The 17,945-nt window shown below is 39.4% G+C and overlaps 1 protein-coding gene across 1 annotated transcript; it reads right to left on the bottom strand.

Moving 5' to 3' along the window:
* Positions 1-6,840: 6,840 nt before the first annotated feature.
* On the bottom strand, positions 6,841-7,125 carry LOC118881709 (ATP synthase membrane subunit DAPIT, mitochondrial-like). Its single transcript, XM_036826866.1, has one exon. It carries the CDS (start codon positions 7,030-7,032, stop codon positions 6,856-6,858), a length of 177 nt encoding a protein of 58 aa, XP_036682761.1. The 5' UTR covers positions 7,033-7,125; the 3' UTR covers positions 6,841-6,855.
* Positions 7,126-17,945: the final 10,820 nt, after the last annotated feature.

Raw genomic sequence — 17,945 nt, 5'->3', positions numbered from 1 at the left:
AAAAAGGGAGAGGATTCAATTCAATGAAATTAGAAATGAAAAAGGAGAAATTACAACTGACCACAGAAATACAAAGGATTATAAGAGACTACTATAAGCAACTATATGCCAATAAAATGGACAACCTGGAGGAAATGGACAAATTCTTAGAAAGGTACAACCTTCAAATACTGAACCAGGAAGAAATAGAAAATATGGACAGACCAATCACAAGTAATGAAACTGAAACTGTGATTTAAAATCTTCCAACAAACAAAAGTCCAGGGGCAGATGGCTTCACAGGGAAATTCTATCAAACATTTAGAGAAGAGTTAACACCTCTCATTCTCAAACTCTTCGAAAAAAATTGCAGAGGGAGGAACACTCCCAAACTCATTTTACAAGGCCACCATGACCCTGATACCAAAACCAGATAAAGATATCACAAAAAAAGAAAATTACAGGCCACTATCACTGATGAACATAGATGCAAAAATCATCATCAAAATACTAGCAAACCTAACACATATATATGGAATCTAAAAAAAATAAAAAGGTTCTGAAGAACCTAGGGGCAGGACAGGAATAAAGACACAGATGTAGAGAATGGACTAGAGGACATGGGGAGGGGGAAGGGTAAACTGGAAAGAAGTGAGAGAGTGGCATGGACATATATACACTACCAAATGTAAAATAGACAGCTAGTGGGAAGCAGCCACATAGCACAGGGAGATCAGCTCAGTGCTTTGTGACCACCTAGAGGGGTGGGATAGGGAGGGTGGGAGGGAGGGAGAAGCAAGAGGGAGGAGATATGGTGATATATGTATGTGTGTGGCTGATTCACTTTGTTATACAGCAGAAACTAACACAACATTGTAAAGCAATTATACTCCAATAAAGATGTTGAAAATAAATATTACAAACCAAATCCAAGAACACATTAAAAGGATCATACACCATAATCAAGTGGGATTTATCGCAGGGATACAAGGATTCTTCAATATACACAAATCAATCAATGTGATACACCCTATTAACAAATTGAAGAATAAAAACCATATGCTCATCTCAATAGACGCAGAAAAAGCTTTTGACAACATTCAACACTGATTTATGATAAAAAAAGAAAAAAACTCTCCAGAAAATGGGCATAGAGGGAACCTACCTCAACATAATAAAGGCCATATGTGACAAACCCACAGCAAACATTATTCTCAGTGATGAAAAACTGAAAGCATTTCCTCTAAAATCCGGAAAATGACAAGGGTGCCCACTCTCGCCACTCTTATTCAACATAGTTTTGGAAGTCCTAGCCACAGAAATCAGAGAAGAAAAAGAAATAAAAGGAATCCAAACTGGCAAAGAAGAGGTAAAACTGTCACTGTTTGCAGATGACATGATACTATACATAGAAAATCCTAAATATGCCACCAGAAAACTACTAGAGCTAATCAGTGAATTTAGTAAAATTGCAGGATACAAAATTAATACACAGAAATCTCTTGTGTTCCTATACACTAACAACAAAAGATCAGAAAGAGAAATTAAGGAAACACTCCTATTTACCATGGCAACAAAAAGAAGAAAATACCTAGGAATAAACCTACCTAAGGAGGAAAAAGACCTATATGCAGAAAACTATAAGACATGATGAAAGTAATCAAAGATGACACAAACAGATGGAGAGATATACCATGTTCTTGGACTGGAAGAATCAATGTTGTGAAAATAATTATATTACCCAAAGATTCATACTTCAGATTCAATGTAATCCCTATCAAAATTACCAATGGCATTTTTCACAGAACTAGAACAAAAAATTTTACAATTTGCATGGAAACACAAAAGACCTCAAATAGCAAAGGCAATCTTGAGGAAAAAAAAAAAAAACGGAGCTGGAGGAACCAGGCTCCCTGACTTCAGACTATACTACAAGGTTACAGTAATCAAGACAGTATGGTATTGACACAAAAACAGAAATATAGATCAATGGAACAGGATAGGAAATCCAGAGATAAACCCACACAGCTATGGTCTCCTAATCTGTGACTAAGGAGGCCAGAATATACAATGGAGCAAAGACAGAGTCTTCAATAAGTGGTCCTGGGGAAACTGGACAGCTACATGTAAAATAATTAAATTAGAACACTCCCTAATACCATATACAAAAATAAACTCAAAATGGATTAAAGACCTAAATGTAAGGCCAGACAGTATAAAACTCTTAGAGGAAAACATAGGCAGAACACTCTTTAACATAAATCGCAGCAAGATCTTTTTTTAACCCACCTCCTAGAGTAATGAGAATAAAAACAAAAATAAACAAATGGGACCTAATGAAATTTAAAAGCTTTTGCACAACAAAGGAAGCCATAAACAAGACAAAAAGACAACCCTCAGAATGGGAGAAAATATTTGCAAACAAAGCAACTGACAAGGGATTAATCTCCAAAATATACAAACAGCTCATGCAGCTCAATATCAAAGAAACAACCCAATCAGAATATGGGTGAAAGACCTAAATAGACATTTCTCCAAAGAAGACATACAGATGGCCAACAAACACATGAAAAGTTGCTCAACATCACTAATTATTACAGAAATGCAAATCAAAATTACAATGAGATATCACCTCACACTGGTCAGAATGGCCATCATCAAAAAGTCTACAAACAATAAGTGCTGGAGAGAGTATAGAGAAAAGGGACCCTTCTTGCACTGCTGATGGGAATGTAAATTAGAGGTTCCTTAAAAAACTAAAAATAGAACTACCATATGACCCAGCAATGACACTACTGGGCATATACCCTGAGATAACCACAATTCAAAAAGATACATGTACCACAATATTCATTGCAGCACTATTTACAATAACCAGAACATGGAAACAACCTAAATGTCCACCAACAGATGAATGGATAAAGATGTGGCACATATATACAATGGAATATTACCCAGCCATAAAAAGGAATAAAATTGAGTTATTTGTAGTGAGGTGGATGGACCTAGAGTCTGTCATACAGAGTGAAGTCAGAAAGAGAAAAACAAATACTGTATGCTAACGAACACATATGGAATCTAAAAAAACAGTCCTGATGAACCTAGTGGCAGGACAAGAATAAGGCACAGACATAGAGAACAGACTTCAGGACGCAGTGGGGAAAGGGGAAGCTGGGACAAAGTGAGAGAGTAGCATTGACATATATACACTACCAAATGTAAAATGGATGGCTATAGGGAAGCTGCTGCATAACACAGGGAGATCAACTCGATGCTTTGTGATGACATAGAGGGGTGGAATAGGAAGGGTGGGAGGGAGGCTCAAGATGGAGGGGATATGGGGATATATGTATATATATATATAGATGATTCACTTTGTTGTACAGCAGAAACTAACACAACATTGTAAAGCAATTATACTCCAATAAAGATGTGAAAGAAAAGACACATGCACCCAAATGTTCATTGCAGCACTATTTACAATAGCCAGGACATGGAAACAACCTAAACGTCCATCAACAGAGGAACGGATGAAGAAGATGTGGTACATATATACAATGGAATATTACTCAGCCATAAAAAGGAATGAAATTGGGTCATTTGTAGAAACATGTATGGACCTAGAGGCTGTCATACAGAGTGAAGTAAGTCAGAAAGAGAAAAACAAATATCTATATTAATGCATATATATGGAATCTGAAGAAATTGGTATAGACAATCTTATTTTTTTATTGGACTATAATTGCTTTCAATGTTGTGTTAGTTTCTGCTGTACAGTGAAGTGAATCAGCTATATGTAGACATATATCCCCTCCCTCTTGGACCCCCCCCCCATCCCACCCATCTAGGTCATCACAGAGCACCAAGCTGAGCTCCCAGTGCTATACAGCAGGTTCCCACTAGCTATCTATTTTACACATGGTAGTGTATTTATGTCAAACCTAATCTCCCAATTTACAGAGCAGAAATAGAGACACAGACTTAGAGAACAAAAGTATGGATACCAAGGGGGAAGGGAGGGTGGGATGAACTGGGAGATTGGGACTGATATATATACACTGTTGATAATATGTATAAAATAGATAATTAATGAGAGCCTACTGTATAGCACAGGGAACCCTACTCAATGCTCTGTGGTGACCTAAATGGGAAGGAAATCCAAAAAATAGGGGATATGTTTACACGTATAGCTGATTCACTTTGCTGTACAGTAGAAACTGACACAACATAGCAAAGCAACTATACTCTAATAAAAAATTTCTTTTTTCTTTTTAAATATCAAAAAGTAAAAGTTAACTCTTAGAAATAGACTCACAGGCAGAAAACAAACTTATGGTTGCCCAAAAGGAAAGGGGGGAAGAGATAAATTAGAAGGTTGGGATTAACATACACACACTACTATATATAAAATAGATAACCAACAAGGACCTGCTGTATAGCACAGGGAAATCCACTCAAAATTATGTAACAACCTAAATGGGAAAAGAATTTGAAAAAGAATAGATACATGTATATGTATAACTGAATCACTTTGCTGCACACCTGAAACTAACACAACATTGTTAATCAACTATACTCCAATATAAAATAAAAAGTTTAAAAACAAAACAAATCAAACAAAAAAGAAATGTTAGTTACTTACCTCCCTACTACCTGTAGCTTCATTACTATCTTTCCAAAACCCTCCAGAATATATCTCTTGGGTAACTGCAAGTCTGAGTCCCAGTGAACACAGAAGAAAGCTGTCTAAGGCAAGAAAACAGAAATCTCACAATGTTTGAGGAGCACAAAACTGCAATTAGCTGGTAACGTTAGACCCTTTACTCATCTAGCACATGTTCACCAAAGTCACAGAACACAAGGAGAAATGTTTGAGTATCCAGTATATGCCAGGCTTTGTGTTTGACATTGGCTTAGACTACAAAACAGCAAAGGTAGAGATAGGGGAGGGAGAAAAAAGGAACTTTTAACCCAATGACTGCTATCTAGGGTGATGGTCAATGGGACTCATAGCCCTAGAGCAGGGTTTTCAACTTTGGCCCTATTGACATTGAGGGCCAGATAAGTTGTAGTTATGAGGAGCTGTGCACTGTAGGATGTATAGCAGCATCCTACCCACCAAACACCTGTAGCATTCTGCTCCCTCCCCCAACACTGCCCCAGTTGTGACAACGAAAAATGTCTCTAGACAGTGCCAAGTGTCCCTTGGAGGGCAAACCGTCCCCTGGTTGAGAACCACTGCCTTAGAAATCTCAGAAAATAATTAAGCTTCTTTCACTTCTATATTGACATTAACTGGACAATTCTGGTTAAAATACTTAATTGTATCTTCAACCAACACATCTCCAGGTATTTTCAAAATCTGTGGCATCCAGATCAATCAGTGTCCAAGAGCCACTTATATAATGACACATCCTATTTCAACAAGGCATCTGCCCTCATTTCTGTATTATAAAATCAGGCTCCAAAAGTAGCATTTACATTGAAAAATATCAAAACAGAACATTTACTAATATTGTAAGGGACTGAATATAAGATGACAGTAAATCTCCATAATGTCATATGTCAAAGAATGACTCAGAGACACATAGTTAATTATCTGCATGCCAAACAACTCACTTGTATGTAAAGGAGATGGCCATTGGACTGTTGTCAGTGAACAAAGGTAAAAGCAGGATTTATTTAAAAAAAAAAAAAACAGTGGTGAGAGAGAAGAGGAAAAAACAATAAGAACAGTAGGCCTTATTTTGCATTTTGGAGGCAAATTAATTAGCTGGCAGCTAGCAAAGAGGTCTGTCTGGGCCATCTGCCCTTGAACAGGCCATGTGAGTTTTCAGACATAGCATTTTCAGTTGACAATGGATTCTCCAAGAAACCTTGAGTGTGTTGCTGAGTATACATGAGGGGCTGGGTGACACATCCACTGGGTCCTTCATCAGGTGGGTGAGATCTGTGCCATTTCTCTATTCAGAATAACTCTCATAGGAAGACTAGCTTTAATATAGCAGCCTTATTTTTTGTTCTATAACTGGATAGAAGTTTCTGGTGGCCCAGTGGTTAGGACTCTGTGCTTTCACTGCCGAGGGTGCGGGTTCAGTCCCTGGTCGGGGAACTAAGATCCCACAAGCTGCACAGCACGGCCAAAAAAAAGAAAGAAAGAAGTATAACTGGGGATAGAAAGGAATTGCTACATAAAACAAGCTTCAAATTCCCAAGAACTAGAAATCTTAGACCCGGAGATTTCAGACGTGTATTTTTCTGTTCTAAGTGACAGACAAGCAAGTACCAGGTTTTTCCACCTGTTCACCACGTTGCAAAAAGTGCCAATCTCACACTCACCTGCCCTTCTCTCCTGCACTGGAAAAGATTCTAGACACTGAAAGTGCTGCTGAAAAATGACAGGAGAGAGCTCCTTGAAGTGCCACAACCTTTTTAATGTTTCCGGAAAGGCTACCTTTCTTTTCTTGCATCATGTAGAATTACTCTAGTAAACAAACAACCATTGTTTGGCATCCATATTATCTCTGAGACCAGTTCCTGGCACAACGTGGTCAGTCAATAAATGGCAAATATTGTTGGAGTTTTCATTATTATAGTTAGCATTTATTGAACATTTACTATGCTCCAGGCATTGGTCCAAGCACTATGCGTATTTTATTTCATTTACTTTTCAATCAACCTTAAATTTTTATAAGAACTATTTTATCCCCATTTTACAGATGAAGTCTAAAAGGTTAGACATTCCTATTGTTGCAAGTTCATATATTTTTTTTCCAGGATCATAATTTATTGTACAAATTGAGTATCACATGATGAGTTGACATTAGCTTCTTCAAGCATGGGAACTTAACAGATGAGGTACAGTTGAGAATCCATTTATGTTGCTTTCACAGCTGGAGTTTTTTTAGACCTTAACTTAAAGTATATAACTATCAAAGCAATACCTCCGTATGTGGCCAGTACACAATTCATTCTCCCTGTGAGAGTGTAAGAGTTGAAATATTTTTTGATACCAGTGAATTGGTACTGGGCATCAGTTTCTGGACCTGCCATGATTTCAATCTTCCAAAACGCACAGACCTCGCTGCAGGTGTCCTTCAACTGACGAAGCTGCTCCTCGGCCCAGATGGAAGAAGCCGCCTCCCCCGCAAACGTTCAACGGGCCTTACAGATTCGGCCCTCTGCGCTGACTGGCTCTATTTTTAACATTTCACTAATCTCCATGTTTTTCTTTGGAAATAACTTCCTTTTTCTTGACTCTGTCTTTTCTTGATCTCTGTCTTTGCCTGCCCCACCCCCGCTCCAAGGTCTTTAGTCATAACCTCTCCTTAAAATGTACTTCAGGGGCTTCCCTGGTGGCGCAGTGGTTGAGAATCCGCCTGCCAATGCAGGGGACACGGGTTCGAGTCCTGGTCTGGGAAGATCCCACATGCCGCAGAGCAACTGGGCCCGTGAGCCACAATTACTGAGCTTGCGCATCTGGAGCCTGTGCTCCGCAAAAAGAGAGGCCGCAATAGTGAGAGGTCCGCGCACCGTGATGAAGAGTGGCCCCCACTTGCCACAACTAGAGAAAGCCCTCGCAGAGAAACGAAGACCCAACACAGCCATAAATAAAATAAATAAATAAATAAACAAATAAAAAAGGCATTCCTGCTTTACTGTGTTAAAAAAAAAAAAAAAAAAAAAAAAGTACTTCAAATTTTTCATTTCTCTGTTGAGCAATGGAGCCCAGAATTAGAAGTAATTGATTCCATTTTTGAGTGTTTGTCTGTTCTAAGCCATGGCTCTATTTCTGAGCATACATGACAGACATTGGAAGTCATTCAAAGATATGACTAAGATATGATTTTTGCCCTTTGAGATCCTCCCAAAATGAAACCAAGAAATGCCCAACACAACAATGAGACGTGAGCAGTGGACCAAGGGAGCCAGGAGGAGAGAGTAACTGGCCCTGCCTGGGGCCATGAAGGAAACAGAACTTAAACTGAGTTTTGTTTTTTTTTTTAACATCTTTATTGGAGTATAATTACTTTACAATGTTGTGTTAGTTTCTGCTGTATAACAAAGTGAATCAGCTATACGTATACATATATCCCCATATCCCCCCCCTTGCCTCTCCCTTCCACCCTCCCTATCCTACCCCTCTAGGTGGTCACAAAGCACCGGGCTGATCTCCCTGTGCTATGTAGCTGCTTCCCACCAGCTATCTATTTTACATTTGGTAGTGTATATATGTCCATGCCATTCTCTCACTTCATCCCAGCTTACCCTTCCCCTTCCCCGTGTCCTCAAGTCCATTCTCTACGTCTGCTTCTTTATTCCTGTCCTGCCCCTAGGTTCTTCAGAACCTTTTTTTTTTTTTTTAGATTCCATATATATGTGTTAGAATACAGTGTTTGAGGACAAGTGAGAGTTAGTCAGAAAGGGAAAGAGAAGGAAGTGCTCTGGTCAAAGGAAATGGTCTCATACAAAAGTCACACACTTTCCCTTTGCACTATATACCCATTTACTTTTGCAATAAATATTTTCACAGGTAGCACATGCCAAATACAGCAATAGCTGCTGGGTATCCTGTGGTGAACAAGAGAAGCAAGGCTGGGGCCCGTGTGGACCTAATATTCTAATGAGGGACAGTGTGGTATCTGCTTTCCAAAGATGGCCAACATCAATTCTCTCCCCACCTGTATGCACATGCTGTTCCTCCTTCCTCCCATCAGCAATTGGGGCTTATGTCTCCTCCCCTGAAATTGGGGCTGAGCCTGTGACTGCTTTGTCCAATCAAATGTGGATGAAGTGACATTCTGAGACTTCCAAGCTCGGGCATGAAGAAGGCCTGGAAGTTTCCACTTTCTCCCTTTTGGAGCTCTGAGCTTCCATGAAAGGAGTGTAAGCTCCCATTTTGGAGTGAGAGGCCACCTTGAGGAGTACAAGGCACTGTACATCCTACTCCACACCACCAATGGACTGCAGCTGCATGAGAGGGCTTGTTCCAGTTATCCTACGACTGCATAACAGACCACCCCAAAACTTTTGGAGTGGCTCAAAACAATAACATTTACTTTACTCATACATCTTCAATTTGGACAGAGCTTGGCATCGCCACATGATGCTGCACATGGTGTCAGGTGGAGTAAATTTGACTGCGGGCTAAAGGATTCACATCCAACCTGGCTAAATTGTATGGCTGGCAGGTTGGTGCTGCTTATCAGCTGGAATCTCAGCCAGAACTGAGACTCCATATAACCTGGCTTCTTCAGGGCATGGCGACTGGATTCCAAGTGTGAGTGCCCCAAGAGAGAGCCATGGGAAAATGTACTGCCTTTCACGAACTAGCCTTGAAGTTATATAGCATCTCTTCTGCTATACTCTGTTCTGTTAGTTGAGCAATTCACAATGGCCTACCTAACTTAAGAGGAGGAGACACAGTCTCCACCATTTGATCAGAGTGTGGCAAGATTCTGGAATAGCATGTAGAACAGGGAATATTGTTGTGGACATTTTTATCTACAGAGTCCCAGCAAGGCCAGTAGAATAACTGACCTGCTTAACCATGGACAATCCATGGAATCATGAAATATAATAAAATGTATGGGGACTTCCCTGGTGGTGCAGTGGTTAAGAATCTGCCTGCCAATGCAGGGGACACAGGTTCGATCCCTGGTGCAGGAAGATCCCACATGCCATGGAACAACAAAGTCCATATGCCACAACTACTGAGCCTGTGCTCTAGAACCTGTGAGCCACAACTACTGAGCCCACACACCACAACTACAGAAGCCTGTGCACTCTAGAGCCCATGTGCCACAACTACTGCACCCTCTTGTTGCAGCTACTGAAGCCCGCACACCTAGAGCCCATGCTCTGCAACAAGAGAAGCCAACAAAATGAGAGGCCTGTGCACCGCAATGAAGAGTAGCCCCCACTCGCTGCAATTAGAGAAAAGCCCATGCACAGCAACAAAGACATAACACAGTCAAAAATAAATAATAAAATTTTTAAAAAATAATAAATAAAATGTATGTTTTTTAAGACAGTGGGTTTGGAATGATTTGTAAACAGAACAAAAAGACCACCAGAGAGCTGAAACACATTTAAAAATTACGCATAGAGACCTTCAAGATGGTGGAGGAGTAAGATGTGGAGATCACCTTCCTTCCTACAGATACATCAAAAATACATCTACTTGTGGAACAACTTCTACAGAACACCTACTGAACACTGGCAAAAGACCTCAGACTTCCCAAAAGGCAAGAAACTCCCCACATACCTGGGTAGGGCAAAAGAAAAAAGAAAAAACAGAGAGAAAAGAATAGGAACAGGACCTGCACCTCTGGGAAGGAGCTGTGAAGGAGGAAAAGTTTCCACACACAAGGAAGCCCCTTCACTGACGGGGACGGGGAGTGGGCAGGGGAAAATTTGGAGCCACAGAAGAGAATGCAGCAACAGGGGTGCAGGGGGCAAAGTGGCAAGTTTCCCGCACAGAGGATAGGTGCCGACCAACACTCACCAACCTGAGACGCTTGTCTGCTCACCTGCCAGGAGGAGTGGGGGCTGGGAGCCAAGGCTCAGGCTTTGGAGGTCAGACCCCAGGAAGAGGACTGGGGTTGGCTGCATGAGGACAGCCTGAAGGGAGCTAGTACACCACAGCTAGCTGGGAAGGAGTCAGGGAAAAAGTCTGGATCTGCTGAAGAGGCAAGAGGCAATTGTTTCGGTGTGCATGAGGAGAGGGGATTCCTGCTCTGTGTGCCCATATAAGGCAGAGGACCACCTAAGCGAGCTCCAGAGATGAGTGCGAGCCATGGTTATCAACTAGGACCACAGAGACGGGTATGAAATGCTAACGCTGATGTCGCTGCAACCAAGAATCCTGTGTGCAAGCACAGATCACTATCCACACTTTCCCCGACCAGGAGCCTATGCAGCATGCCACTGTCAGGGTCCCAAGATCCAGGGACAACTTCCCCAGGAAAACACATGGCACACCTCAGTCTGTTGCCATGTCACACTGGCCTCAGCCCCCAGAGGCTCGCCCCGCATTCCAATTATGACTACCGTACCCCTCCCTCTCCCCGGCCTGAGTGAGCAAGAGAGCCCTAATCAGCCGCTGCTTTAACCCCCTCCTGTCTGGGCAGGGAACAGATGCTTGAGGGCAGCCTACACACAGAGGCAGGGCCAAAACCAAAGCTGAAACCCAAGAGCTGTGCAAACAAAGAAGAGAAAGGGAAATTTCTCCATGCAGCCTCAGGAGCAGCAGATTAAATCCCGCAAACAACTTGATGAACCGTACAACTGTGGAACACCTGAATAGACAATGAATATTCCCAAAATTGAGACTGTGGGCTTTGGGAGCAACTGTAGACTTGGGGTTTGCTTTCTGAATCTGATTTGTTTCTGTTTTTATTTTTATCTTAACTTAGTTTTTAGTGCTTGTTATCACTGGTGGATTTGTTTATTGGTCTGGTTGCTCTCTTCTTTTATATATATATTTTTTTTCTTTTTTCTCTTTTGAGAGTGTGTAGGTATATGTTTCTTTGTGTGATTTTGTCTCCTTAGGTTTGCATATACCATTTGTCCCAGGGTTCTGACTGTTCGGTTTCTTTTTGTTTGTTTTTTGTTTTCTTTTTATGAGTGTGTGTGTGTATGTTTCTTTGTGTGATTTTGTCTGTTTAGTTTTACTTTTCCCTTTGGTTTGGGGTTCTATCTGTCCTTTTTTTTTTTTCCTATTTTTCTTCCTTTTCTTCTGAGCCTTGTGGCTGGCAGGTCTTGGTGCTTCAGCTGGGTGTCAAGCCTGAGCCCTTGAGGTGGGAGAGCCGAGTCCACGACATGGGACCACCACAGACCTCCTGGCCCCACATAATATCAATCAGCGAAAGCTCTCCCAGAGATCTCCATCTCAACACTAAGACACAACTCCACCCAACGGCCAGCAAGCTCCAGTGCTTGATGCCCCATGCCAGACAACTAGCAAGATGGGAACACAGCCCCACCCATTTGCAGAGAGGCTGCCTAAAGTCATATAAGGTCACAGACACCCCAAAACACACCACCAGATGTGGCCCTACCCACCAGAAGGACAACATCCAGGCCCACCCACCAGAACCAGGAACCAGTCCCCTCCACCAGGAAGCCGACAAAAGCCACTGACCCAATCTCACCCACTGGGAGCAGACACAAAAAACAATGGGAGCTACAAACCTGCAGCCTGCAAAAAGGAGAAGCAAAACAGATAAGTTAAACAGAAAGAGAAGACAGAGAAATATGCAGCAGATGAAGGAGTAAGGTAAAAACCCACAAGACCAAGCAAATAAGAGGAAATAAGCAGTCTACCTGAAAAAGAATTCAGAATAATGATAGTAAATATGATCCCAAATCTTGGAAACAGAATAGAGAAAATACAAGAAATGTTTCATAAGGACCTAGAAGAACTAAACAGCAAAAAAAAAAATGACGAACAACACAATAAATGAATTGAAAAATTCTCTAGAAGGAATCAATAGCAGAATAACTGAGGCAGAAACATGGATAAGTGACCTGGAAGATAAAAGAGTGGAAAAAACTGCCACAGAGCAGAATAAAGAAAAAAGAATGAAAAGAATTGAGGACAGTCTCAGAGACCTTTGGGACAACATTAAATGCACCAACATTCGAATAATCATTGTCCCAGAAGAAGAAGAGAAAAAGAAAGGGACTGAGAAAATGTTTGAAGAGATTATGGTTGAAAACTTCCTTAACATGGGAAAGGAAATAAACAGTTAAGTACAAGAAGCACAGAGAATATTATACAGATAAATCCAAGGAGAAACACAACAGGACACATATTAATCAAACTATGAAAAATTAAAAACAAAGAAGAAATATTAAAAGCAGGAAGAGAAAGGAAACAAATAACATACAAGAGAATCCCCATAAGGTTAACAGCTAATCTTTCAGCAGAAACTCTGCAAGCCAGAAGGGAGTGGCATGACATATTTAAATTGATGAAAGGGAAAAACCTACAACCAATATTACTCTACCCAGCAAAGATCTCATTCAGATTTGATGGAGAAGTTAAAATATTTACAAATAAGCAAAAGTTAAGAGAATTCAGCACCACCAAACCAGCTTTACAACAAATATTAAAGGAACTTCTATAGGGAGGAAACACAAGAGAAGGAAAAGACCCACAAAAACAAACCCAAAACAATTCAGAAAATGGTAATAGGAAAAAACATATCAATAATTACCTTAAATGTAAATGGATTAAATGGTCCAACCAAAAGACACAGACTGGATGAATGGATACAAAAACAAGACCCATATATATGCTGTCTACAAGAGACCCACTTCAGACCTAGGGACACATGCAGACTGGAAGTGAGGGGATGGAAAAAGATATTCCATGCAAATGGAAATCAAAAGAAAGCTGGAGTAGGAATTCTCATATCAGACAAAATAGACTTTAAAATAAAGACTATCACAAGAGACAAAGAAGGACAATACATAATGATCAAGGGATCAATCCAAGAAGAAAACATAACAATTATAAATATTTATGCACCCATCATAGGAGCACCTCAATACCTAAGACAAATGCTAACAGCCATAAAAGGGGTAATTGATATAACAACAAATAGTAGGGGATTTTAACACCACACTTTCACCAATGGACAGATCATACAAAATGAAAATAAAGAAGGAAACAAAAGCTTTAAGTGACATATTAGATCAGACTGACTTAATTGATATTTATAGGATCTCCCATCCAAAAACAACAGAATACACCTTCTTCTCAAGTACTCATGGAACATTCTCCAGGACAGATCATATCTTGGGTCACAAATCAAGCCTTGGATAATATAAGAAAATTAAATTCATGTCAAGCATCTTTTCCAACCACAACGTTATGAGACTAGATATAAATTACACGAAAAAATCTGTAAAAATTACAAACACAGGGAGGAAAAACAATATGCTACTAAACAACCAAGAGATCACTAAAGAAAACAAAGAAGAAATCAAAAAATACCTAGAAACAAATGAGAGTGAAAACACGACAACCCAAAACCTATGGGATGCAGCAAAAGCAGTTCTAAGAGAGAACTTTTTAGCAATACAATCCTACCTTAAGAAACAAGAAACATCTCAAATTAACAACCAAACCTTACCCCTAAAGCAATTAGAGAAAGAACAATAACAACAACAACAAAAAAAACCAAAATTAGCAGAAGGAAAGAAATCATAAAGATCAGATCAGAAATAAATGAAAAAGAAATGAAGGAAACAGTAGCAAAGATCAATAAATCTAAAAGCTGGTTCTTTGAGAAGATAAACAAAATTGATAAAACATTAGCCAGACTCATCAAGAAAAAAAGGGAGAAGACTCAAATCAACAGCATTAGAAATGAAAAAGGAGAAGTAACAACTGACACTGCAGATATACAAAGGATCATGAGAGATTACTAAAAGCAACTCTATGCCAATAAAATGGACAACCTGAAAGAAATGGACAAATTCTTAGAAATGCACAACCTGCCGAGACTGAACCAGGAAGAAATAGAAAATATGAACAGACCAATCACGAGCACTGAAATCGAAACTGTGATTAAAAATCTTCCAACAAACAAAAGTCCAGGACCAGATGGCTTCACAGGCGAATTCTCTCAAACATTTAGAGAAGAGCTAAACCTATCCTTCTCAAACTCTTCCAAAATATAGCATAGAGAGGAACACTCCCAAACACATTTTGTGAGGCCACCATCACCCTGATACCAAAACCAGACAAAGATGTAACAAAGAAAGAAAACTACAGGCCAATGTCACTGATGAACATAGATGCAAAAATTCTCAAGAAAATACTAGGAAACAGAATCCAGCAGCATATTAAAAGGATCATACACCATGATCAAGTGGGGTTTATCCCAGGAATGCAAGGATTCTTCAATATACATAAATCAATCAATGTGCTACACCATATTAATAAACTGAAGGATAAAAACCGTATGATAATCTAAACAGATGAAGAAAAAGTTTTCAACAAAATTCAACATGCATTTATGATAAAAACTCTCCAAAAAGTAAGCATAGAGGGAACCTACCTCAACATAATACAGGCCATATATGACAAACCCACTGCCAACACCGTTCTCAATGGTGAAAAACTGAAGCCATTTCCTCTAAGATCAGGAACAAGACAAGTTTGCCCCTCTCACCACTATTATTCAACATAGTTATGGAGGTTTTAGCCACAGCAATCAGAGAAGAAAAAGAAATAAAAGGAATCCACAGTGGAAAAGATGAAGTAAAGCTGTCACTGTTTGCAGATGACATGATGCTATACATAGAGAATCCTAAAGATGCTACCTGAAAACTACTAGAGCTAATCAGTAAATTTTGTAAAGTAGCAGGATACAAAATTAATGCACAGAAATCTCTTGCATTCCTGTACACTAATGATGAAAAATCTGAAAGAGAAATTAAAGAAACACTCCCATTTACCATTGCAACAAAAAGAATAAAATACCTATGAATAAACCTACCTAAGGAGACAAAAGACCTGTATGCAGAAAACTATAAGACACTGATTAAAGAAATTAAAGATGATACAAACAGATGGAGAGATATACCATGTTCTTGGACTGGAAGAATCAACATTGTGAAAATGACTATACTACTTAAAGTAATCTACAGATTCAATGTAATCCCTATCAAACTACCACTGGCATTTTTCACAGAACTAGAACAAAAAATTTTGCAATTTGTATGGAAACACCAAAGACCCTGAACAGCCAAAGCAACCTTGAGAAAGAAAAATGGAGCTGGAGGAATCAGGCTCCCTGACTTCAGACTATACTACAAAGCTACACTGAAGAAGACAGTATGGTACTGGCACAAAAACAGATATATAGATCAATGGAACAGGCTAGAAAGCCCACAGATAAACCAATGCAAATATGGTCACCTTATTTTTGACAAAGGAGGCAAGAATATACAATGGAGAAAAGACAGCCTCTTCAATAAGTGGCACTGGGGAAACTGGACAGCTACATGTGAAAGAATAAAATTAGAACACACCCTAACACCATACACAAAAATAAACTCAAAATGAATTACAGACCTAAATGTAAGGCCAGACACTATAAAACTCTTAGAGGAAAACATAGGCAGAACACTCTATGACATAAATCACAGCAATATCCTTTTTGACCCACCTCCTAGAGAAATGGAAATAAAAACAAAAATAAACAAATGGGACCTAATGAAACTTCAAAGCTGTTACACAGCAAAGGAAACCATAAACAAGACCAAAAGACAACCCTCAGAATGGGAGAAAATATTTGCAAATGAAACAACGGACAAAGGATTAATCTCCAAAATATACAAGCAGCCTATGCAGCTCACTATCAAAAAAACAAACAACTCAATCCAAAAATGGACAGAAGACCTAAATAGACATTTCTCCAAAGAAGACATACAGATTGCCAACAAACACATGAAAGAATGCTCAACATCATTAATCATTAGAGAAATGCAAATCAAAACTACAATGAGATATCATCTCACACCGGTCAGAATGGCCATCATCAAAAAATCTAGAAACAGTAAATGCTGGAGAGGGTGTGGAGAAAAGGGAACACTCTTGCACTGTTGGTGGGAATGTAAATTGATACAGCCACTATGGAGAACAGTATGGAGGTTCCTTAAAATACTAAAAATAGAACTACCATATGACCCAGCAATGCCACTACTGGGCATATACCCTGAGAAAACCATAATTCAAAATGAGACATGTACCACAATGTTCATTGCAGCACTATTTACAATAGCCAGGACATGGAAGCAACCTAAGTGTCCATTGACAGATAAATGGATAAAGAAGATGTGGCCCATATATACAATGGAATATTACTCAGCCATATAAAGAAACGAAACTGAGTTATTTGGAGTGAGGTGGATGGACTTAGAGTCTGTCATACAGAGTGAAGTAAGTCAGAAAGAGAAAAACCGTATGCTAACACATATATATGGAATCTAACAACACATATATATGGAATCTAAAAAAATGAAAAAAGGTTCTGATGAACCTAGGGACAGGACAGTAATAAAGATGCAGATGTGGAGAATGGACTTCAGGACACGGGGATTAGGAAGGGTAAGCTAGCATGAAGTGAGAGAGTAGGATGGACATATATACACTACCAAATGTAGAATAGATAGCTAATGGGAAGCATCTGCATAGCACAGGGAGATCAGCTCAGTGCTCTGTGATCACCTAGAGGAGTGGGATAGGGAGGGTGGTAGCGAGACACAAGAGGGAGAGTATATGGGGATATATGTATACATAGAACTGATTCACTTTGTTATACAGCAGAAACTAACACAACATTGTAAAGTAATTATACTCCAATAAAGATGTTAAAAAAATAAAATGAATAAAATAAAAATTATGCATACATATACATATTTGGGTAGGAAAGATCAGATTTTAAAAATATATTTAAATACACATTCAACAGAATGATGGGAAAGATAGAGATTCAAGTCTACTCTAAATTGGACATCAAAGGTGCCCTTTCTTATCATTTTTTTCTATGGTTTGAAATTTTTACATTGAGAATGGATTAATGGATAATTTCAAAAACAAGATTTTTCTAACACAAGTAGATGGAATTATATTAATATAGAAGACAGAACAGAGAAATATTCCAACCTAAAATAGAACTTGCAAAGAAATTTATATAGGATAAATAACTTCTTTCCTAAAATGCCCCACAGAATCACCAAGCTCTGAGCTAACAATGCAGGGGGTGGGGACAGGTTATGGGGCATCCCCATAGGAGTTTAAAAAGTCCAGCCCATGTGGGTGAGTCAGGTTTTCAAGGAGGTTGCTTTTAGGGTCATTATGTAAGGCAGAAATTTCCCGGTGTCGTTACTGCCTTGAAAATATCTTCAATCACCATGGAGACTACAAATTGATAGATTTTCCTCCA

Source organism: Balaenoptera musculus, chromosome 15 (genome assembly GCF_009873245.2).
Source record: "Balaenoptera musculus isolate JJ_BM4_2016_0621 chromosome 15, mBalMus1.pri.v3, whole genome shotgun sequence".
In the NCBI taxonomy this organism is placed as follows: domain Eukaryota; kingdom Metazoa; phylum Chordata; class Mammalia; order Artiodactyla; family Balaenopteridae; genus Balaenoptera; species Balaenoptera musculus.
The sequence above is the reverse complement of the archived record's forward strand: the minus strand, read 5'-3'. Positions and strand labels throughout refer to the sequence as shown.